Raw genomic sequence first — 25,143 nt, forward strand, 5'->3', positions numbered from 1 at the left:
GTGAGTGAGCGAGTGCCTGTTTCTGTTTTAATTTACTACTAGTGGTTGTGGTTCTTCTTTTATTTTTGCACTGATTGCTATTTTATTTGGTTAAAAAAATCAACACATTTCAAGCTACCCCAAGAACTGTGGTTAGTAGTGGATACTTCAAAATAAAAGGTTCTAACCAGTCTAGCATCAGGCTTACTCCTGACCTGAACCAAGCTACTCCTTGTCTTCACTCAGGACTACGTCACCAAGATGGACCCTGCTCTCACACTGGGGCTCAGCATTGAGTCTGTCTATGGTTATAGCATCAGCCACATCAAGCGAGTCTTGGACACAGAGCCACCAGAAATGCCGCCTTGCCGACGGGGTGTGACCAGCATCGCTGTGACATTGAAAGGTACCACCACAGCTATCTTGACACGCATTTATTACCAGTGATATGCCAGGCCACCTCTGCTTGATCCTTTGGTTCTATCTGGTTCAGTTCCAAGCAGGGTCAAAGGGCGGGGTAGAAAGCAACAAGGACCTCTAAATTAGAGAGCCTCTGGAAAGCCCTACTGAAGTCAGAAGAGGCAGTGGCGAGCTGCTAAATGCAGCACTGGAACCCTGGTCTTCCATAAGTTACTGAACTACAGCTTCCATCATCCTTGGCCACTGGCCATGTTTGCTGGGGCTGATGGGAGTTGTAGTTCAGCAAACATCTGGTGGGCCAAAGGTTCCCCGCATCTGCTGTAGGTGAAAACCTATGTTTGGCTTTACTGAAAGGAATATACAGTGGTACCTGGGTTAAGTACTTAATTCGTTCTGGAGGTCTGTTCTTAACCTGAAACTGTTCTTAACCTGAAGCACCACTTTAGCTAATGGGGCCTCCTGCTGCTGCCGCAACGCCGGAGCACGATTTCTATTCTCATCCTGAGGCAAAGTTCTTAACCCGAGGTACTATTTCTGGGTTAGCGGAATCTGTAACCTGAAGCGTATATAACCCGAGGTACCACTGTATACTGCAATGTGGCTGCTAAAAATATTGAATGTGATCTTAGGCTGCATTAATAGTGTCCAGATCACAAGACGTAATAGTTCTGCATCTTAAGTACATACTGTCCAGTTCTGGGCACCACATTGACAAATAGGGGAGCATTTCTGGAAGAGAGCAGACAGCATGGTTAGGGATCTGGAAACTTCAATCTTTTGAGGAATTGTTGAAAGGGCTGGGTATATATATGTAGGGTATGAACATGAAAAGATATTAAGGGGATACATGATTGTGGTTTTCAAGTATCTGAAGTGAAGCAAAGGAGGAGATGCAGCAATTCTTTTTCTCCCTTGCTCCATAGAGCAGGCAGCAGATTTCAGCTAAACATTAGGAGAAACTTCCTAATGGTAATCCACACCCCCCCCCACACACACTTAACAGACTGTCTTGGGAGATAGTGGGCTCTCCCTTTACTGGTGGCTTTTAAGCTGAAGCTGGGATGCTATCAGTTAGGGCTGCTGTAGCTGTATCCTGCATAGCGCAAGGGGTTGAACTGCATGACCTCCTAGGTCCCTTTTAACTAGCATGGTTATAAATATTATTCCTGTAGTTCTGATACAGAGTTGAAATAGGAATGCCGTATCCTATTTCAGACTCTTTATCTAAACCATAATTTAGATTATTAGGATCAAACAGCAGTGAACTTTGCACGTTCTCCATCTTTACATCTCTGTATTGAAAAGGAGGAGGAGATATAATTTTCTCCTTAAAGCACACCCCAGTTCCGTTCTTCTACCAACTGTGGTTTGTTCTAACAAAACTTAGTTAAAACAAACCTCCTGGTTTTCAAACTTTGGTCGGAACCAATCTCCCAGACCAGAGAGATAGATATCAGACTGCTATACATGAAGTAGTAATATATTTACTCAAGAAGAAACAGTGTCCCCACATCATGAAAAGGCTGGGGAGGATTTCTTTTGGAGGAAAGAGCCTACCATGGCGGAAAAGGGAACCGCAAATGTTATTAAAGTCCTGAGTGTGAGAGGGGAGGCATTTCAACTGCTGCATTCTTCTACACAGGTTTGAAAGAGAAGTGTGTGGACAGCTTGGTGTTTGAGACCCTTATCCCCAAGCCCATGATGCAGCACTACATAAGCCTTCTGCTCAAGCACCGCCGCCTTATCCTTTCTGGGCCAAGTGGAACTGGCAAAACCTACCTAACGAATCGTCTGGCTGAGTATTTGGTGGAGCGCTCAGGCCGCGAAGTCACTGATGGCATTGTCAACACTTTCAACATGCACCAGCAGTCATGCAAGGTGTGAAACTCCTTGCCTGGGACTGTCTACTCGGGAATTTCTGCACTTCCGCGCTCTCTGATCCCTAGCACAGCCCTGCTTGATTACCTTCATTCCTAAGTCACAGACTCCTTGTAATTTCAGGTGGAAGAACCTTAGGCGTACTAGTTGCAATCCTTGATCCCCCAACACAACTCTGTACATATCTACCCAGAACCCTGTGAGTTCAGTAGAACTTGCTCCCTAGTAAGTAGGTATTATGATAGCAGATATAAGAGGAATTAAACATAGTGCTAAGCACTTCTTCAGCATGAGCATTTCTGCTTGACTGATGGAATTATCTACCCTCTGCTCCACCCACACACTGTTCCGTTGGTTCTCACAATCCCCCTCCCCAGAGCCTTTTTTGGGGGGGAGCTCCTTTGTGCTAGCAGAAGTCCTTGCATGGTCTTCCACAGACAAGGCTTATCCCTCCCATATTCTTCATCACCAGCCTTTAGCCAATTTGGCCCTCCAATCCAAACTAGCCCTCCTGAATTCTAAGCCCAGTTCTCAGCCTGGGGAAATCACTATTCCTTATATCCTTGCATTTCTTCTTATACTAATATGTAGTGTGTGTGTGTGTATTCTACATGCTGATGCGGTGACTTCCATTTTGCATCTTTCTTTACCAGGACCTACAGCTTTACCTCTCCAATCTGGCCAATCAGATTGATCGGGAAACAGGGATAGATGTGCCATTGGTCATCCTTCTTGATGACCTCAGTGAACCTGGCTCTATCAGCGAGCTCGTCAATGGAGCACTCACCTGCAAGTACCACAAATGGTGAGAGACTGATTTACAGTACTATCACATTTGACTCCTACCTCTTAATATCAATCTTACACTCAAGGAAACAGGGGTGACTAATCTTTTCTGGGTCAAGGGCTGCTTTATCTCATGGTCAGCCACCCAGGGGTTGCATGTTGAAGTGGGTATAGCAAAAGTGGGTGAAGTTGCTTTCCAAAGGACAATCCCATTAGCCTTTAATACACAATTTTCAATAGTTTATTATAAAATTGAGAAGAAAATAAAGGTTTTTTTTATTTTTGGTGTTTGTTTTTTTAAAAAAATATAGTTTGGAGAGTGGGGGATCTTGGGATGGCCCCAAAAACTCTTTGGCATCACAGTGGTGGCTCTATGGGAGCAATCAGTTAAAATTTTGTTTACATGGGGGGGGTGAATATTGAAAATGAAAACGGAATTGGAAGGAGAGGGACAAACCTTATTTGCATTGGAGGAACCATGGGAGCAGTCATTTTTTATTTTTTAAAAAAGAACTATAAATTTTTTTTGTTAAAGAGTGGCAAGTGTGGGGAGGCCACTAAAATCCTTCTTGGGAGTCCCAGATACTGTGTTCTAACATAAGAGCACTGCTGAATCAGGTCAAAGGCATTTATGCTCTACAGCTCACAAGGTCTGGCAGATGGTGCGGTGCTGTGATGCCCTGCTGTGTATATGGCTCTGCCTATCCTGCCACTCTCAGTGGGGCAGTTGTTGATGATGATATGGCTTTACTAGTGTCTCAGGCCTGCATCATAACTTTCTCTTGATTTCCCTACCAAGGAAGAGAACTTCTCCACCCCTTGTTCTATGGCATGGAGTGGCCAAACCATGGCACAATTAATATTACTGTTATTTAATGGGCTTACATACCACTTTTTGTCACAAGTGATCTCAAAGCAATTTACATTTAAAAATAGGTCATATCACAAGTCAAGTCACAGGACACAATTCAGATAACATGTAGAAATGTCAGCAGCATCAATATTAATAATTAAACCACACCAGCACATGACAGCAGGTTGTGCATGAATGATGCAACAACATGGCTTAAGCAAATTGTTTGGATCTCCACGGGATTGGACCTACCCACATGTAGTTGAGTCATTTAGATTTTATTTGTTTAGCTTTCAAATATTACATGCCTTCAAGCTCTTGATTTGGTCCCTGGAAGGCAGCGAATTCACAGTGAATAAGACAAAATTCATTTGAGTGATATGGATTTTAGCCGTAGCATCCCTGCAGGTTACTGAGCCTGCCTTTCCAGCATTCTTGTGTTGCTGCTCTCCAGCTCAGCTAAGAGCAAAACCATTACAAGACCAAGGTGGCCATGTCTGCATTGTACTGTGCATGGGTGGAAAGTGGCCTTGCCAGAAAAGGCTGAGCAGTACTCTGCTATGAGCCCATCTTTTCTTTGGCCAGAGAGAAGTGTGTACCCCATTACCAAGAATTACTGGGCCAGGGAAAAAGCTTCAGATGATATTAAGGGCACAGCCAAGTTTTATTACACATTCAGATTTTTATATTCCACCTTTGTAGGAAAAGTGCGTACTGCAGGAAGCTTGCAGAATTCGGGATGAGCTGAATCAGGATGAGCTGATTCAGCAGAGCTCTTCTTATGTTCTTAATATCCTAAATATAGGACTGTCATCATATCAGCTTTTGGCACATGCCTGAATCTCAGCACAGCCCTTGTTCTTATTAGCAAAACTTCCCTCCATTTAACTCCCCCCCCTCCATAGCTCTGTTCTACTGTCTCTTACAGAGTGGGGGGTGGGGGGGAATTGATATGAGCAAGAGACATTTTGTTAGTCATAGTCAAAACCACTTCTGGATGTGAGGCAGGCACTATGTTGAGAGCTGGAGAGTGACAGAGTAAACAGCTTCCAGACATTCCCCCTGTTAGGATACATCATCTCTGATAGAGCTGCTGTTCTCTCTCCCACCAGCCCCTATATCATCGGGACAACCAACCAGCCTGTGAAGATGACTCCAAATCATGGCCTTCATCTCAGCTTCAGGTAAGGGCAGTATAATGGTATGGGGTTGCTCGTGCGTAAGTTGCCGCCTCTCCTGGCTATGTTGCCTTGTTAAACCTTTCTGTCTGGACAGCCCTTCAATTCATGGCTGCCTCAGTCGCTAGCAGAATCCGTCAGTGGGCGTTTCTTAAACCTTTTCCAACATAAAAGTTGTTTGACACCCAGTCTCCTCCTACTTTCTCTGTGCGGAAGTCTTCTGCACAGGGAGGGCGTGGGTAGCGGAGGACCAGTGCTCTCCCCGCTGGTGTCCGGTGAAGAGTCTGGGAGCCCTCTCTCCGATTCCCCCATCTGCCCCTCCTTATTCCTGGTGTTGCACTGAATTGCTTCCCCATCTGCTGAGCTGCCTCTCTCCCTGCTGGGCCCTTCTCCAGCATCATTAGAGAGCCTTCCCTCCACCTCTAGCTCCGATGTCAGTTCCCTGACAGGCAGCAATGATGATCCCAATGGAGGAGGCAGGATTGTGCTGTGCTTTGAAATAGCATCTCCTCTGTTCTCACCTGACAGTTCCAGAAGCTGTTATTCTGCTATGGGAAGGACTATATATAATCCCTATCATTACTAACCTGTCATCTTAATGCTACAGGATGCTGACATTCTCTAATAACGTGGAGCCAGCCAATGGCTTCCTGGTGCGCTATCTACGCCGGAAGCTGCTTGAGTCCGACAGCGATGTCAATGCCAACCGGGAGGAGTTGCTGCGTGTGCTGGACTGGGTGCCCAAGCTCTGGTACCATTTGCACACCTTCCTGGAGAAGCACAGCACCTCTGACTTCCTCATTGGTAAGTGGTGGATTGAGCTATGCTGGCTGGAGATACTGTCAGGAGCAAGGATTGCCATTCAGGAAACAGGGGAGGGATGTTGAATGTTGTTGTTGGTCAACTAATGGAGGGATTCCAGGGCTCAAGGCTGCATGAAAGCTACAACCTGTCTTTTGGCGTGCTTGCCATTTATTCCTAGTAAATTAGGTGTTTGCTTTTCTCCCACCATTGAGTAATCAGTCTGTATATACTCAGAGGCACTCTCAATTGTTAGTTCAATTTTGCCATTGCAGAATAATTGCTTGATTTCCTTATGTCAGCATAGGACCACTGGCTGGACTGTGGTTCCACCCGTTTGATAAAGGTAGGAGTCAAAATTTAGGAAGTAGGCAGCTTCCTCTTCAGTTTAATGGTTTTAATTTTCTGGCTCCAATTAAGCCCTGCTTTCTGCTACATGTTTAACAGCCAAATACCAGAAGTTCTCTTCAGTATTTCAGATGCAGATCAGATCCAAGGTATGGATTGTTCAATAGTTTAGTCATTCCTTTTGGGTTGTTGGTTCCTCTGTCTGCTTCAGAGCCTTGTTTGATTAACCCCTGGAAAGTGACAGCAATTAGGGAATGTACTGATGTATTGAATTGGTATCCTGCTTTTCCTACACGCAGCTCAGTGTGGCAGAGATGAGGTTGTCCTCACAGTCTTCTGATTAAGTTTGCTAGACTAAGATATAGTGACTTGAACCGGACCAGTAAACCTACTGGTGCAAGTCTAGAAACCTATCCAATACACTTCACTGACTTACTGTATCTGGCATAACAGTAATCCTCTGAGGCAAAGAACATTGCATGGGATTGGTGTTCTTTTGTGGGCTACTAGCTCATGCTCCCCATTTTCCTTTTCCTTACCAGGTCCCTGTTTCTTCCTGTCATGCCCCATTGGTATTGAGGATTTCCGGACCTGGTTCATTGATCTGTGGAACAATTCCATCATCCCCTACCTTCAGGAGGGAGCAAAGGATGGGATCAAGGTACATTTACCCACACCCACATCCTCACTAGTAATGGTGACTGTGCCCTGCACCCATTTGCATGGGTGGATTGCTTAGTTAGAAGCTGCTCTGCTCAAAATTGTCCATCATCAAGTATCTTGCAGCAAAGCTGTTTCTTCAGATGTCACCCAGCTCCTGCTTGAATGCACTCTGAGCTTCCACCCACCCAAAAGATGGGGGGAAAGTGCATGTATATGTGGCTTGTTTCTCAGTATTCTTTTGTGCCTATCCCCATTGCAGGTGCATGGGCAGAAAGCTGCCTGGGAAGATCCTGTGGAATGGGTGCGAGACACGTTGCCATGGCCATCGGCCCAACAAGACCAGTCAAAGCTCTATCACCTTCCCCCACCCAGTGTGGGGCCCCACAGCACTGTCTCACCCCCAGAGGAGCGGAGTGGCAAGGATACTACACCCAACTCTCTGGAATCAGACCCCTTGGTATGTCTTCAGGCTGCAAAGGGGAACTGCTGCCAAACAAGAGGCTTTTGAAGGCTGGCTCTCTTTGGCACGAGGGAATTAAGTTGGGACCACAATCCATCTGTTGGATGAGTGGCTAAACTCTTTCTGTGACATGGCATACCTTGCCAACAATTGCTTTGTCACAACAGTTGTAGCAGGCACCTTGGTTACTGGAGTACAGTTCCTTGACACCAGAGGTTGCTGGATCCTACAGTAGACTGCGTTTCCTGAGGGTTAGGGGCTTAGCCAAACAAGTACCATATGACAGCTTTCCAATGACTATGAAACAACACTCCTGTGCCAGTTTGCCTTTAGGGGGAAGTAGAAAAGCAGTGAATCTCCCCTTCTCACTTGGAAATCTCCCCTTCTTAGCTTTTGAACACTGTTCTGTAGAACTGTATGTTCCTACTAATCAGGACCTTGCCCCGCCTTGCAAAAGGATTTCCCCTGCTTTTCATGTTTGTAGGACCCCCTCAAATAATTCAGTGCATTGTGTTTTTTGCAGTACAGTTTTTGAGGCATAAACAAGCCAGGTTTTCTGCCCAACTAAGGAATATGCATTCACCCCGCCCTCCCTCAACCAAGCATAGCAATCTCTAGGCCTTCCCTTGATAAGATCCATCGGGAGCCAGGATAGATTTATCATATGTATGAGTTGCATACATTGAAACTAGTCCTTGGTGTTCTTTCTCCAGTCTCAGAAGTCTGGCCGAGCAGTGTTGAGTTAACCCCTCCACTGACTTATATCATTTCTCATATACACAGAGAAGTGGGTGTATTGGAAGCTTCAAACGTACTGGGAACACCAGAGCCCATTCTAGGTTTCGTCAGCTGCAAGTCTTCCCATCTCACTGTGCATCCAGCATGTCCAGTGTGTCTCACTGTGTGTCCAGCAAAATCCACTGGGACAATTGTATTGTAACGGAATAAAAACTCTTCTCTGCAGTGCATTGGCGACCTCTGTAGGTTACCAATGCAGCATTGGTGACCTCTTTAGCAAGCATAAACACCCTCCACAAGATAGAAGAGCCTTAAAATGACTGTGCTGGGCAGCACTGCAAGGAAGTGGCCACAGGATGGCATGATAAGTGTAAACCAGAGAAAGAAGCTGCCTCTACATACTGAATGAAATAGCTACATGGGATAGTTTTTAGCTTTGCCGGTGCACGTACACAATGCAGCAATGACAGCATATATTCCTTTGTAAGCCATGAGGGAAACCGCTGTGTAGTATATGAGTAGTCTTGAAATCTACCACTTGGGAACCACATTCCTAGCAGATTTGTACTGAGGGATATTGGTGCAGCTATGTGTAGGAAATCTAGGATGGGCTATGTTGGGAATCTAAGGTGAGATACCCATGCAGTGAAAGTTGCTGCACGCAGAAGCAGCTTAAGGTACAAATAATTTACTGTTGCAGAAGATAAGGCTCAGTAAAACAGTTCTGGACTTAGATACATACAGGTTGTAGGCTTTTGCAGATACAGATATATACAGATTCATACATGTATAAAGTGTCTCCATTGCTCCAAATAAACTTCAGCAGTTCAGAACAGGACAAGTGACTTCAACAGACTGATGACTCAAAGACAGTCTTAACAGCAGACTAACAAACACTACTAAGTTGATATGCATTAATCACAGATATAGTTGGGTCATTGGGCGTTAACATAGCAACTGGGTTGGCTGACCTTATACTTGCGATTAGTTAATCGATGGGGTGACTTACACTCATGAAGAAAATTATCCCATTCCCATGCCTAGTTACTCCAATGGACTGATAATAGAGGAGAGGCTTAGTTTGGGTTTGGACTGTGTTAGCTAGTGCGTGCTCTCGTCTTCAGTCTGGTCTGGCCTTCTGAAGGCCAAGTTCTGTCTTGGAAGGCATATGCAATTTTATGGGCTTCTTTCTCCAGGGAGGCTTGCCAGGCACCTATGTTAATGTGTTTTTTGGTGCTAGGCAAATATCCTTTTATGTTCTCAAGCATTTAACATCTGATGAGCCTCCAGTATCTGCCTTTATTGCTGTTATTTTATTTTATTCTATTCTTTTCTTATTGATTTGTTTTAATGGTTTTGTTGTTCTTAGCTTGTTAACTATCCTGGCAATGCTTATTGAAGGACAGCATACAAATTTGCAAAGTAAATAAAATGCGAGTATGCAACTGATTTGTAGAGGTTGCAGCTATGACTCATCCCACCCACCCCTAATTGGCTTTAATTCATTAGATGTGTTCTTTCTTTTAAGCATAGTCCCCACCCTCTGGGGATAACCATCAAAGCCTTCTCACATTATGAAGTTGAATTATTCTCCTCCCTGAACATGGTTATCTACTCACAATCTACTCAGAAGTAAGGCCCATTAGATTCCATGGGCAGTATCCAACTAATGTGTTCCATCAGCGCAATGAAAGCTTTGCCTGTGTGCCTCCTAAATGTGTTTTAGGAGTTTCCTCAATCCTCTGGAGCAGATTTGGGGAGCATCCAGGATGGAACGGTGGGTTCCATTTGAAATGATGGAACTCATCAGTTGGATACTGGCCCATCAGACTGACTCCTAGGTTGAGTGAGTATAGGGTAAGAGCGTGAAACTGTAAACAACACTTTTTTCTCTGTAAGCAGTGCACCTTTAAATAACCATAGCAAGTTGTGTCTGACCTCCTGTATGTAGCAGGACATCTGAACCATTGTCTTCTGCCTTGGGCAGAACATCTCATCTTAACTGGAACACAGATGATAAGTCTTTATCTGGGTTTATTACCTTGGAATCCTGATCCCCAATTATCCTTTCCATATTCCTCTGGAGTGCTCAACCAGGGTATGGGGTAGCTTGTTCTCAGGCGCAGACTGCACTGCTTTTGCAGAGCTATGTGTATAAAAGGGGGAAAGTTCATTACTCAGCAGTAGAGCAGAAGGTCCCAATCTCAATCCCTGGTGTCTTGAGGTAGGGCTGGGAAGGACCCCTCTCTGTAGATAGTACTGAGCTAAATGGATCTGAATTCATCATTATCATCATCATCATCATTATTACCACCACCATATTTTATTATGGTGCCATTACCTGCCATTCGCCCTAAGGTCCCAGGGAAAATTACAACATTAAAGCACAATATTAAAAACAGTTTAAAACAACGGGCAATCATTAAAACACAGTGGGTCCTAAAAATATACACAACAGCTTTCTATGTTCCTTTTAAAAAGCCTTGGGGATACTTTAGCTTCTTGCTTTTTTCTCCCATGCAGATGGCGATGTTGCTGAAGCTCCAGGAAGCAGCCAACTATATTGAGTCTCCCGATCGAGAAACCCTGGACCCCAATGTGCAGTCGACACTCTAAAGGTGACTGGATCAGGATGGGACGGAGACTGGAGTGAGCTGGTCTCGGCTGCCTTCGCTCCTCGTTCTTCTTTGTTTTCTTTTGTATCTGGAACCTGTGGTTTGGAACAGAACACCACAGATGGACGATGGAGGAGGCCGCTTGACCCTCCGCTGCAAGATACTGCTCCCCCACCCCCCAATGAGTTTGGTGGTAGGAGAATGATGATTTTTATTCTTAGGCTTTTTGCCTCTATCATAAACTCCTGGGCTTTGCAGTATGGCTGGGTGGGTGGCGGTGGTGGGACATTACTAAATCCCTCGGATCCAGGGTTCCCAGCATCGGAGTTCCTGTATAGGGTAAAGACTCGAGACCTTGTGGAACTGGCCACTGCATTGTTTGCAGGGCAATGCCAGCAGGCAGGGCAACAGACAAGTTTGTGGTTCCCTAACATGAGGATCTTTTTATAAAAAAAAAAGTAAAGAAAAGCAAAAACCCAGAAAGGAACCTGGAAGTATCTGAGTAGAAGAGTCGCCGCTGCAGCAATCCAGCTGTTGCCGTAACTGTTTCCCCTCCGGATGCTTCCCTACCACAACAAACATAGGCAAAGGCCTAGGACTGTTAACTCTGTCTTTGTACCCTCCTTATTTAATCTGCATGATCGTCCTTTTACATTCAGACTTCCAATAAACTCTGCATTGTTTTCCCCCCTTTTATTTTATTTTGGTTAAGCTGGGCCATTCTCTTTGGTTTTTTTGGTTCTAGGAATTCTGTTTCGGTTTTTAATCACCTGGTACTAGTTTCACAGGGAGGAGCCGCTTGGTTTCTTAGAGGGGTTTTTTTTGTTTTTGTTTTTGTTTTTGTTTTTGTTCAGTTCACCTTTTCTCTGTTCTACTACTCTGTAAATTCCATCACGGTGGTCCCTCCAAACTGAAATTGGTGCTGACTGGATGACTTCCAGTAACCAAACTCGCCTTGTGGGTCCTTGCAGCTTGCATCAGATGCACACAGGGTTGAATCAGCAGCACAACCTTCTCAAAGATGCACAATCTGCTGGATGGGCTCCCCTTCCTGTCCCCTTCTTTTATCATTCCATTCCTGAAAGCACAAGAGGCCTACCAGACTGGGACCAAAGAAAGAGCAGTGGGGCAGAGGATGCTCTGCTGTGGTCCTCACTTGCGCAGCAAAACCATCAAATGCCTCCAGAGCTAAAGATGTCTCCCAACTTTGCCCAAATACTGACCTGCTTGTGACTCCCCTTTCCTCTGCTCACCATGCAGAGAGAAAGGAGGGGAGGGGGTAGATAACTTTCAACAGAGTGAAAATATAGCACTGTTAAATGTTCAGTCTTGGGGTGTCGCTTGATTTCCAAACAAGGAACCATCCACAAAGTGACCCAAATCAAGCAAAGATCTACTTCCACCCTGGTGCTATCAGCTGCCTTAATTGGTACAAAGTAGTGCTCTGATTTAGGTTAGATCTACTTTCCTATACAGGTGGAGATAGTTGGATTAGACGTATACAACTGCCACGCCCTTTGGCCTTTTGGTTCTAGAATGTGACTTCCCTTAGGTGAGTTTACGTGCATTTTCTACTGGGGTGGGGAGTCACAAAGCCCTCTCTGCAAATGAGAGCTAAGTTCACAACATGTTTCATGAGCTCCTCAACCTCCTTGGCCCTGATCAACAACTAGTTTTCCTGAAGGGCCAGTTTAAAAGCAAAGTTAGCAGTGCAAAGCCAGCATAAGCAGCAGTTGCCATGCTACCAATTCAGACACCAGTTTTAGAAGCCTGTGGCCTGGATAAAATAAGGGGGAAAGTCTGAATCTAGTTTCCATGGCATTTTTTTAGATAAGGTTTATATTACATCACTTAGCCAGAAGCCAAATAATTGCTAGTTTCTCCATAACACAGGTCCTGGCTTTTTCAACTCAAGTATTGTAGGAGTTCGTTTCATAGTGCAGCAGAATATATACAGCACAATGCAGGGAGCAGGATTTCAGCTCTCCTGATACAAACTAATAGGCTTTATGCAGTATTCACTTCCTATCTAGTGTTTAGTTTTACTAATAATGCTGATCTAACCATCAGCTCCTAACTCTTCTTATGATGCAAAAGCCACTAGGGTTTATTTTATGCTAAATGATTAACAACAGGATTCATGGATAGATACACTGTGCCAAATACCTCAAGGATCGTATCTGAAATCACTCAAGGTCCTACTTAGTCCCATGTGATTCTTAGCATCTATTTAATAGCATTTTTATCCTGCTCCTTAGCTTAAAGGGGGCTTCCAGGGCAACTTACAAAAATCAGTACTTAGACAGTCCCTGCCCCCAGGCTTGCAACTGGAAGAGATGTAACACACAAGGAACAGGGGGTGGGGTGGAAGAGGAAAGTAGGCAAACTCAAGCACCAGTTCTTAAAGTTACAGTTCTTTTATAGCTACCAGCTAGGATGGGAAAGAGTTCCAGCAGCCTGATTGAGTGATGGCTAAAGGATGCCCGGAGGCAGCTGGTCTCCCAGGAGAGGTGATGGGATAGTCTTGTTTTGCTTCTCTCCCTCTGCCCTGCAGCCTAATGGAGCTGCTGTCACTTGGAGACGCTTGAGTGAGACTTCCCATATTTTCAGTATTTCCACTGCAATCTTGAGGTCTAGAAATTGTGCTTTCTAAAAGTAAGAATGAACATTCTTAGGACTCTAGATTATGTGCCACGTCCTGCACTTGCTGAGTCATTGTACAGAATGTATATAATTTTAGTCCCCCTGCCCAATTTTTGCCAGAATGAGCCTCCTAAAGTCAAAGCTCATTTGTTTTCCTTGTGTAACTATTATGGAATCTTGCAACAAAATGTTGCAGTGTGGAGTGCTCATTCCCTCTCCCTTAGTTTTCAATTCTTCTCTCCCACAACGGTCAGCATTTGGTGCCCACTGAGCATCCTCATTCCTCAGTGGACATTTCCCCTCTCTTAAAATATTTTTTGTACTTCAAACATTGGGGTTCCCTCCATCGTATGGGTGGATCCCTCTATCTGTTGCTTGAATTGTGGCATTTTGGCTACATAAGAATCCACACTAGGAGAATGGGTTTATTATCTGCATCTAGGATGTCATTAATGTATAGTCAGCCTGCAGTGAAGGTACAAGTGGCACAAGCAGCAGATATGCTCTGACATGCTTGGCAAACAAGACAAAATGCCTTTGGGCCTAGCTGTGGCTGAATCAGGCTTGCAGGTTGTCCTGCCTCATCAGTACTGCCTGCTCCTTGGCTCAGCAGCTGAGAGCCAAAAGCAAACATAAGGAACCAGTGACTGCAGGAAGACTGGAGAGAGACAGACAGAGACAGAGAATGGACTAGAATGGTGCTCCCTCTCTCAAACTTTGCATTTGAGTTTGTTGCACAATTGCCAAAAAGATTGGCCAGCACCGTAGTAATTAATTACAAGTAGTGACGAAATTAAGTGCAGAACTCAATGGAAGATTTTGCAGCTCTTTTCTTTGCGCCAAAAGAACTAAATGACAAATTGCTTGGCATAAGGTAGGACTGTGTAATATACAAAAGCGACATTCCTGGCTTTCTGTTTCTTCATTGCAGACACTGTTCTTCTCACCCAACCCAAATTTACACACACACATGTACACACACACATGTGCACACACACACACACCTTCTTCTAGCAGCTGCCTCATATTGTGTTGTTTCAGCTGGGTTTTCATGGTGAACAAAACAACAGGGAGTAAGTGGTGGTGTTCTCAAATGTTGTATGACTGCACAACAAATTTAACAGGGGTTTTTCTGGGGTTAGTGTTAATTGTCTCTGCCATTATTGCGAACAGACTTTGATCTAGTCTCCTGACCTTTTTGAGGTCTCTCTGTCTCTTCTTTCAAGCAGAATGTATTTTACTGGTGTGGCCAAGGGAGTCTTCTAGGAGCTTGCCCATTTGCTGCTAAAATCTCTCCCCTCCCCAATCTGAATAGGGAACGGAAAAAGTAGCAAGGAGAAGTGGTTCAGTATAGACAAGCATTTATTCTCCAGTTGTATCTTCCTCAGTGACCTTATGCACAAGCAGGGGAAGGTGGGGGAGCCTTATGAGCAGTACAGAGCACTGTATGATCTTATCACAAGGATGGGTGGGTTTTCATCCAAGGCAAACAGGGTGCTCTGTTGGGGAAAGGCTCTTGTGCTTTTGAATTGAAGTTGTGCTGCTGTCACACTGTGCTGATCTGAGCAAAAAATGCAGCTTGAATGATGAGACTGGAGTTGCCCATGGTGCTGAAACTGCCTTAATTGTCACAATTTCAAGGAAGGGGAGCCCCTAGCCATGAACTGGCGGATCTTGCCACAGACCAAGCCTGTTGTGGCCTTCTAAACCCAGACCACATTTAATATCTCCTGCCTTCAGCACAAGAAGCCCAGAGAGAGAAGGTGGAGGTCACACTTAACCACTTATTTGCTGAGCTTGTTTCTGGTCCCATCAGTCACAGTGCTTGCTGTTTGGAATGCCTTTAGGTGATCAGCTCGGTAAATAGTATGGCAGGCGTCTTTCATCCTAAGACACCTAGATGACATGAAGAAAACCACCCTTCTGCCCCTGCCTACTTACATACCACTACAGATGGTTAGTCCTCAACCAAGGGAGACTTTTGTTTGTTGGGTATAAGACTGGGCTAAGTGTTCTACTCACTTCAGAGTCAAATGGGTCTAGCTAGCCAAATGACTTCAGAAGATCACAGCCATGTTTACGTATTAGCAGGGTCCAGGGCCAAGGCAGTCACCTCTGTTAGAATCTAAATTTCTCTTTGAGAGATAGGAAAGAAGCCAGGAAAAGGACTATTTTGTTTCCAAATCAGGCCAGAACCGACCAAATTTACATTACCAAACAGAAAGGTTACTGGCTTTGCCATCAAAGGAGGAGTCTCCAGGATCTTGGGTTTTAGACCAGAAGCCTCTTCTAACCCCCAAAACCGATTTGGAAGAAAATGGCTTCTTTTCCTCTCCCTCCCTCCCATGAGGGATGAGAGGCAATGGGAGAGAAGCAGTAAGAGTGATAGCTTGGCTACTCTCAATCCACCAGCTTCTGCCTAACATGAGGAGGTAGCTGAGCAGTAAGTGGCATTCAATCCCAGCTTCCTGCTCCCATTGCCTTTGCTGGGGCAAGCACCCTCCTCCACCCTCTGGCAAGGGATTTGCCCACCCCTCCTCATCTTAAAGGGAATAGCATCTCCCCCTTGCTCACAGTGGTGAGCACCCAGTTTCCTGCATCTGCAGAGCATCTGCAGAGCTAAGCAGCCCCACTTCATTTCCTCTCTGCAGTTGGGCAGTGGATATGGAAAGGCTCCCCCTGACACTTGGATGTTCATCCCTACCTTTAGCATCTTGCAGGTCCCTTCCTTACAGGCTCCCTGTTTCACACCTCCCATTTCTCTCTTGATGTGGTTTGGACATTCTCCCGTCCTATTGCACAGGGTTATAAATAGACATTCCACCACAACAGAGATCATGGATTTAAATCTACCTGGCCATCTTCAGCACTTGGCAAAAAGTCATTGGGAACCCCCAATCCAGGAAACTCAGACTAGTTACTACTGATCCAAGGATTTCAGATGCATCCAGGTTTGGGTCCTCACCACATTTGCTCTGGACATTCAGATGAAAAAAAATTACCATGTGCACAAGGCTCTGGGTCCCATTGTGATCCCTAGCAGGCATTCCAAAAGAACCTTCCTACCCAACCTTTTTGCAGATGGCACCAAGCACAACCCAGCCATTCAGCCTTTATCAATATCAGGAGTGTGCTATCACATTATGTAAAGCTTGAGAAAGATACCATTGTCAGCCGCATGGCAGCTGTAAATTATGGGAATTGTATCCAGGGATCATGGCTTGGTGCAACTCCCACCCCCACCCCCCGCCTTCCTTTTAATGGCCAGCTTGCAGGGCAACTCGACCATTCAAATATGTATGTATAAATTTTCTCAAGGATAGATCCATGTTAACCATACTGCAAGAGATTCCAGCCAATTGGCCTGTGCAGATCTAAGGTGCTTGTTTCTCTTTGTATAACTATATACATATGTACATACATATCCTGTTTAATGTAATTGAAACCTTGGAGCTGTCCGTTTGCTCTGGAACCCAGCAGGTGGTGTGATGGGCTTGGACGATGGGAGAAGGTGAATGCTGGCTGGTTTAAGGCAAGCAATTCTACTGAAAATTTCAATTGCATGGGAATAGTCCTGTATAAACAAGCTGTCACCGTCAATTGCATAGGTGCTATGTATGTCCTCAGATTATATAAATTAGTTTTTAATTCAGGTTTAAATTTTATGTAGAAAAGGCACAGAGCAGCCTAGAGAAAGAACAATAGCCTCAGCTTGATTAGTTCAGCCATATAGCAGACAATGCAACATTCTTTAGCCTCTTTCTCAAACTTCTTTTCAGTGTTTAAAAAGTCCTTGGTGTGTCACTTCCCAAGCCTTCTTTATTTGACTCATCCATACCAGGTCTTTGCAAACCTCTCCTTGCTGAAGTTCCCATTACAAATGTCCTTCTTGCCTTGGACTTGTGTTCTGCCAACAATGACAGAGGAGACTTGATCTCAATCTCTCTCTGGAGTCCCTTTAGCAAGTTGCTAATACTGAACTCTGCATTATGTATAATCCCAGTTTTTTCCAGGCACTTTAGTCAGAGCTATTTCCTTTGCATTATTAATGTCTATAGTCATACTAGAAAACTTAACTTGAAAGACGTTCACCTAATGAACAGAAAAGGGGAGCAGGGAAAGGAGCCCCCAGAAGGATAAACGGGGGATTTCTTGTATTGCAGTACTATTCATATGCAATACTAAATACACAGAAATTCTGTAAGAGCTGCAGCTGAAATAATTCTCAATTCATGAACCTCTTTCATTTTAGTACTTAATTGCAGAGTTTACCTTTCCCCCCTAAATAGTGGTAATTTGTTGCTGACCAGTTGTAGTAAGGATCAGGACCTTGGCCTGTGGGTGTCTGCCTAGATGCTGCCACTTTCTCTGGAAAACATGAAGGACCATCATAACCTGGCATGCATTGCAGTTGTAGCTGTTAACAAGAGTTTCCAAGCAGAACCCAGCTGCACTTGGTCAAGGACCACAGTAACTAGCAAAGAGTGGTTTCCATTTCTTCCATGCACTGAAGTGTCTATTCCTGCATGTCCCATCTTTTATACTCCTGCCCTCATTGAGTTAACACATCACTCTGGTCTAACCAAAGTTACAAAGATACCTGCCAATGTAAGTTCATAAATCATTTAAGACCGAGCCACTAGCAATCTGGCCCCCAAATCTCAGCAATTCAGAGGTACCTTTGCAACCTGATTTTGTGCATGCTTACTCAGATGCAAGTCCCACTGAGTTAAATGTGACTTACGCTGAAGTAAGTGTGCCATAAAGAGCTAACAGAATTTGCATTAAGCCAGCCAGAGGTAGGACGACGTGCACAGCCTGGTCGGTTTCTCTGCCCTCTGTCCAGTCAGGATCAGCCTTGTCTTCATGTTTTGGTGCTCTCTCTCTCTCTCTCACTCCTCCTTTCCCACGCTGTTCCTCTTCCTCCTTGCTGGGTTTTCTTGAAACTGCAATTTTCTCGCTGAGCACCCAACCCCTCAAACACCCTGTTGTATTGGGGCTATTTTGCACAGTGATGTACAAAATGCCAGGCCTCGTGTCGGCTTTGGCACAAAAGTTCCTCATTTGCCTTTTTTCTTTGGTTGTTTTGCTCTTGTAGGATAAGAATATACTGTAAATAACCTGTAACTGAATGGCCTGAATGAATCTGGGGGACCAGCCATGGGGGCTGGGCCCTGTGTCTGTGAAGCGTCATGCTGGAGTTTTTTTTTCTTTTTTGTACTACGTGTGAGTAACTGTGCTGTGCTGACTCATTTCTGATTGTATGATGTACACCTCCCAGCAGTTGCAATGGGCCAGTAGGACAGGGTGGGAACAAAATGCCTTCTAATAATAGGAGTTGGCCTCCCTCATCTCTCTTGCTGCTCGCTCTGCATTTGCTCAATACTTTTCACAAAGTTGCAGAGTCCAATCAAGTAAGGCTGTCACAATAAGATTAGACAGCTCAGTGTTTTCTTCTTAGCCACTCTCTCTCTTTGTACTGGTGCTATCGTAACAGTGTTTGCAGAGCAGAAGAGCACTGCTAATCAGTTATAGTTGAGCAGGGTGAAGTGGTAGGTCTTGATCCCTATAAGCAGGCTAGGATATTGAGTGGGAGGTCCTGCTGGAATCAGGTTAATTCACAATGAATTGGGGATGGACACTAAATATCCAGGACTTTCCCATCCCCATTTAGTTCTTGCTTTCTGCTTTTGTATGTTTTGGCTTATGCTCTGTGAAACCTTCAGAGACTGGGTGGTTTAGTTTATCACATTGAATTGTTAATAACACTAAGTACATTGCAGGATGTTGTTAGGTAGAGGATAGGAACGCCACAACTTTGCACATTTTAAGTATATGACGATTTGAAATAACCCTGTTGAGTTTGAACTTTTGTTTAAAATGAAAAAAATAACTTTGTATATGCTTCAGATGGCTAAAACATGACCAGTCATTGCTCCTAGTAGGGCAAGGCAGCCATCTTAAATTCACATCTTATCTGTCTCCTACCCTGCCTATGAGCCAAATCATTAATTAAACCTACACTTTTATGTATTGAGTTCAACCCATTATTATATTTTTCTTCCCAGAGGTATCAGATGTGTTACAGTGCAACTTGATGCATATTTACTCAGAAGTAACTGCTGCTGCATTTGGGCATGGGAGAAGAGCTTGAGTCCCAGAAAGTACGTTTAGGATTAAGGATAATCTTATGAGCAGTTCCACATGAGGCTGTATCCTGGAAAAATTTCCAAATTAGGCAAATTGTGACCTGGTAACAATTCCTAAGACCAGTCTGTCATTCCAAAATGAAGTCAAAAACATAAATTTTTTGAACCAGATCATTTCTATCCAAAAAGAGGTTTTAAGCCAGTTGTATTGGGAGCATTTTTGTAGCCAGAAATCTTTGTTTCTCTTCATGCTGAAATGTCTTTTTGATGGTTCTAGGCAAAATGCACACGACTCTGCAACACATATTCCATTCACACAGCTCACAAAGTATCTCCAAGCTTTGAGCATCTCATGACTTCCACCATGATGAACGCTGCTCTGTAATGTGGAAGGCAGAAGGGTAGGCTTTCACTGGGGTAAATAGGACCTTATTTCCATCATTGCTATTACAAATGCAGACAGGCCCATTGGTTGCAAGTCCCAGAGAGCAGATTTTAAAAATTTATTAAAGTGCCTGCTTTTTTGAAAAGATGCAGTTTTAGAATATTAACAGGCTGCCGCAAAAATATTGTTCATCTTTAAGGTGCCACAAGCTTCTCTCCCCCGCCCCCCCCAAAAACAGACAAACAAGGCTACCCTTCTGGAAATAGTTACAAAAACATTGTAAACAATATTGTCAACCAAAATCCTGCCAGAAAAGGTGTGTCTTACACTCTGTCAGAAACCTTTTCTTTCAGGAATGAAATTCAAAGAATAAGAGGAGGGGAAACTGCTGTGAAGGCCTGGCTTGTGACTCATCGTCCAAATCTCATGCAGAGGTGGCACAGACAGTAATGTCTGCTGCATAGAAATCAGCACCCGCCCGGCTTAAACAGAGCGAGAGACTGCATTCACATTTAACTTTTAAAACCAGCACCTTGAATTGGGTCTGGAAGCAAATTGGCAAGCAGTGCAGCCTCCCAACACCCATTAGGAGATCTGCCACCGGAATCCGCACCAATTGAAGCTTCTGTGTCATCTTCAAGGGCAACCCAACATAGAGCGGCATTGCTGTAATAAACCAAGTTGCAGAAGCATGGATCAGCGCGGCAAGGTGTAACATGTCCAGAAAATGAAAATGTTTATTCTGAGCCAAAGATGGGGGGGGGGGGGGAATAACTCTGACCTGCTTCTCAAGAAGCAGTTCTGGCTTCAGGAGTACCCTCCAGGCTTTTACCTGCTCAGATAGGGTTATAGAGATCCTACAGCCATTTTCCCTTCCCTGTCCACCTTGCTTCTGGCTTGTCAATTGTAACCTGTTATCCACTATTCCCTTTACTGCACCTTCCAAACTCAAAAGTGTTTGAGCAACAACAAGCCCATAAAGGAGGGGGCCTTGTAAGACTCCTCTCTGCAAGTTTATTATGTGATCTTTGTGATCATTGGCTTATGGCTAAGGCTGCAACTGGTGCACATACATCACTTTCAGTTAGTGGAATTTACTTCTGAGTAAATGTCATTGCAGTGCAAGTATGTTTGTAGTAGAAAACACAATATGGCACAAACAGAACTCAAACATTTAAGTGGATATCCAAAATGGAGAGGAGAATGGAACCAGGGAGGAGGTAGTGGCGGTGGTTATAGGGAGAAAGAATCAGCATCAGCCTATCAACTTATCTCTGGTAAGTGTATTAACATGGTGGCATAGGCCTTAGATTCGTTCCTTAGTTGAGTGAGCTGGCCAACCAACATACAAAAAAACTTGTGCCCTCTAAACACTACTTGCCCCACAAAATGAAAACAAGCTGGGGAATGATTTTATTCTGATTAGAAATTATAACTGAGAGTGCTTCCATCTGGGGATTTGGCATTGTGACCAAGTCATACATACATTCCAAATGGGTTGCTCACAACAGGTTATTATAACTTACTACTTTCCACTGGGAAGGGTAAATCTGGATTAAAGGGTGTGTGTGAAATAAGGACAGAAATATAGAGGCTAGTGAGTCATGGATGCTGCAGAAAATACCCATGCATGAGGAGCACCCATCCCACAATAATCACCCATCTGGAAGAACCCTGAAGCTAGCACTGTAAATGACTGAAAGCAAGAACAATTCCTTGGTAAATCTGAAAAGATTAAAAGGAAGCGTGCAGGAGCTGGAGCCCGTGGCTGTTGCCAAAAACCAGGGGTTGTCTCTAATGGATTTCAGCTGGTCATAAACATACGAAGTTGCCTTGGTCCATCTGCTCTAGTGCATTTTACTCTGACTGTCAGCAGATTTCCAGGTTTCGCATGGAGATCTTTCTCTGTGCCCAGAATGGAAGCTGACATTCTGCTACCTGAGCTGTGGCACTTGTTCTCAGCTACAGGACCTTGTGGTTTCAAATGCAAAGAAACCCAGCTTCCCGCATTCTACCCCCCCCCCCCTTTGCAGTCCAGCATCCAGATAGAAGCAAGTCTTTTACTGGGCAAAAGCAGAGGAGACCCAGCAGCAGCTCTGAGAGTAAATTGCACAAAGAACAATGGGATGGATACCAAAAACCAAGGGTTGGAGTGGATGTCCTGCATGCTACTCAGCAGCAAATGAAGAGGGAGAGGGAAGAGGCCAGACTTAATGCTATTCCAGCTTCAACCTTATATTGCAAAAAACGAAATAAAAATGGGGAAATTGGGAATTTCATCCATCTGATCATGAAACTCCAAAGGGCAAAGCTGGGTGGTCCCTAGTGGCTCCTTCCCAGGGGCGTTGGTGCTAAGAAGCTGGGGGTTTCAGTCCCATGGAAAGCTAGAAGGAGGTTGCTGGAACACTGATAATTGCACTAATTCATCAATCCATCGGCAAACGTAGCATCCCTTCCCCGTCGTCCCTGCCAAAGACGTGTCACCCTTCTGCTTTTGCCAAGTCTCGAAGGTCTTGGCTCGGGGTGAAGCTGGGATAGCACCAAAGTCTAGGGTCTCCTTGGCTCATAAGCTACTGCTGACTGGTGGCCCAAACCTTACAATTTTAGCTTTTTTCTAATTAAAAATGCATTTTTTAAAAAAATTAAAAAGTGAAAGAATTCCTGTTTTAGAAGAGCTGTGTACTTGACGGATTCTGTGTTTCTTAAATGCATGGTGTTCCTTCCAGGGGGTTTTATAGCACTTTTTAAATTTCTCGGAAGATTTTTTGGTCCCAGTTTCTATGCTACCTTCTTTCTCTTTCTCTTTCTGTCTCTCGCCTTTTGTTTTGGTCTCTTTCTTTTGCGGAAACAGTTCTTTGTAAACCTGCAATCTGTTTTATACCTGATGTAGACAAAATTGAAATCAAAAATTCCAGATGTTGTACATAGCTGCGGAAACAATCACGGGGAACAACTGCCATCTGGACTGTTTCCAACATAGACCATTTGTACTTGTGGTTTTAAAAAAAGAAAAGAAGCCAGGAAAAGGCTTTAAAAGCAAAATAAAAATTAAAAATAAATAAATTAAAAATCATCAACAAAGTAAAGTAACAGCCCTCTTCACCAACTCATCTGTCTCTACTAAGCTGCTCATTCCATGCAGCATGTTCCTTCTGGGTCTGTCAGTCTGTCATAACACCATTTGAAGTTTAAATAAAGTGATCTCCTGTGTTGCCTGAATGTTGATCCTCTCTGTTTGGAAGAATGCTGACAAGAACCAGAGTCCTCTCCCTTTGATCAACACGATGGAATCATGTGGCACAAGGGATCTCGGGGTGCTGCCCACCTGGGCTTGTACCATTTCAAAATGGGGGGGGCGGGGGGCGGTATATGCATAATGGCTCCCTACCATCAGAAGCTACATGCACATAGGTAAGTAGCACACCCAGGAGAAGATAAGACTAGAAACTGAGACACTAGTTTTCCATGGAGATTTATGGAAAGCATTCAGCACCATAGTTTCCCATCTTGTATTTGGAAGTGGTACAATTCAAGGACAACCTGGTTCTTTTAAACCTGGAGCTAATTTCTGGTTCCCTTGCTAGTTGTGGTTGCCTAGGGGCTGATTGTGTGTGGCTCTGTGTCTGTCTTCATCCCATTACCTTCTGTCCTGTAATCCAAATGGTTTAACTATGTAACTCAGTGCTTTAGTGAAGCAAAAATGGCACTAGGGAAAAATGCAGTTCTCAGACTTGTTTCAGAACAACCATGGCGACATCTTCTGCTGGAGGACCAGCATAATCGGCAGACCCTCCTTGCCTCAGGCAAGTGAATCGAGTGATAATGAGGCTGTTAATTTTTTCTACTATGTTTTAACAGATTAGCATGGAGTTGGGGTTCAGAATCACTAGCCCTTCAGATGTTGCTGGAGTGCAGTTCCTCTTCTCTGTGACCATTGACCATGCTAGTTGGGGCTGATGAGAGGTAGAATCCAACAGCAGTTGGATTCAGGGGTGGGTTCCTCCACCCCTAGCATAGGGAAAGAATTAGAAAAAATTGAGGAGGCTGGATACATCTTCGTCTTTTGTTTGATGTAGTTCCTACTTCACACCAACACTTCTTTTGCAAGTTTGCATTTCAAATTAAACCTAAAGCTTTCTTTTCAGCTGGCTGGAGGTTTTGTTGTTGTTTTGTTAAAGCTCAATAGGTTGGTTTACAAATTGAATCTGTGCTCTCAGAAGCAAGCACCTCTGAGTTCAGTGGAGCTTACTCCTAGGTAACTATGATTGTAAACATGCTACATGACTAACATAAACAGGTCTTCCCAATCATACTCAAACATGCTAACCACTACACCACACCTTTTTATCATATATAATATAAAGTGGCAAGTGGGGTGCAACACGGTTATGTATTGGACCCATTGTTCAACATATTTATAAATGACTTGGATAGTGGAATGAAGGGATGCTCAACATATCTGCAGATGACACCAAACATGGAGGGGTAGATAAGGCCACAGAATTGGTAATCAATATGGCCTTAACAGGTTGGAGAGCTGGGCCAAAACTAACAGAGTGAATGTAAGGTTCTACACTTAGGCAGGAAGAACCACTTGCACCAATGGGGGACATTTGGCTTGCCAGTAGTACATGGGAAAAGGATCTAGGGGTCTTAGTAGACCACAAGCTTAACATGAGTCAACAGTGTGATGCAGCAGCAAAAAAAGGTCAATGATCTTCCTGGCTGCATCAACAGAAGTATAGTGTCCTGATCAAGGGAAGTCATAATACCACTCTATTCTGCCTTGGTCAGACTACACCTGGAGTCCTGTGTCGAATTCTGGGCACCACAGTTTAAGAAGGATATTGACAAGCTGGAACATGTGCAGAGGAGAGTGACCAAGAGTCTGGAAACAAAGCCATATGAAGAATGTTTGAGGGAATTGGGATGTTAAACCTGGATAAGAGAAGGCTTAGAGGAGATATGATAGCCATCTTCAAAAATCTAAAGGGCTGTCACATAGAAGATGGCGCAAACTTGTTTTCTCCTGCTCCAGAGGGTAGGACCTAAACCAATGGATTCAAGTTACACACAAAAAAGATACTGACTGACTTTCTGACAGAGCCGTCTGACAAAAGTGGAATGGACTCACTTGGAAGGTGGTGGACCCTTTCTAAGCTTACTCTGTTTCCTGTGAAACCAACCACTGCCCAGACCAGCACCAAACTTATCAGATGAATGTTGGTTAAAAGACTCTCATCACTA

General features: G+C 44.2%; 1 protein-coding gene across 12 annotated transcripts in view; it reads left to right on the top strand.

Moving 5' to 3' along the window:
• Positions 1-23,115, top strand: part of NAV1 (neuron navigator 1) — a 278,232-nt gene extending 255,117 nt beyond the window's left edge. For all 12 annotated transcript variants that reach the window (XM_081009762.1, XM_081009769.1, XM_081009770.1 and 9 more), the window contains 8 exons: positions 226-385; positions 2,042-2,277; positions 2,931-3,082; positions 5,029-5,100; positions 5,702-5,898; positions 6,786-6,904; positions 7,166-7,363; positions 10,628-23,115. In XM_081009762.1, coding sequence (XP_080865888.1) covers positions 226-385; positions 2,042-2,277; positions 2,931-3,082; positions 5,029-5,100; positions 5,702-5,898; positions 6,786-6,904; positions 7,166-7,363; positions 10,628-10,720 — 1,227 coding nt within the window. In that variant the 3' untranslated portion in view covers positions 10,721-23,115. The remainder of the gene's footprint in view (positions 1-225; positions 386-2,041; positions 2,278-2,930; positions 3,083-5,028; positions 5,101-5,701; positions 5,899-6,785; positions 6,905-7,165; positions 7,364-10,627) is intronic.
• Positions 23,116-25,143: the final 2,028 nt, after the last annotated feature.

The sequence above is a fragment of the Podarcis pityusensis genome, assembly GCF_964106645.2.
Source record: "Podarcis pityusensis genome assembly, chromosome: 6".
Lineage (NCBI taxonomy): Eukaryota > Metazoa > Chordata > Lepidosauria > Squamata > Lacertidae > Podarcis > Podarcis pityusensis.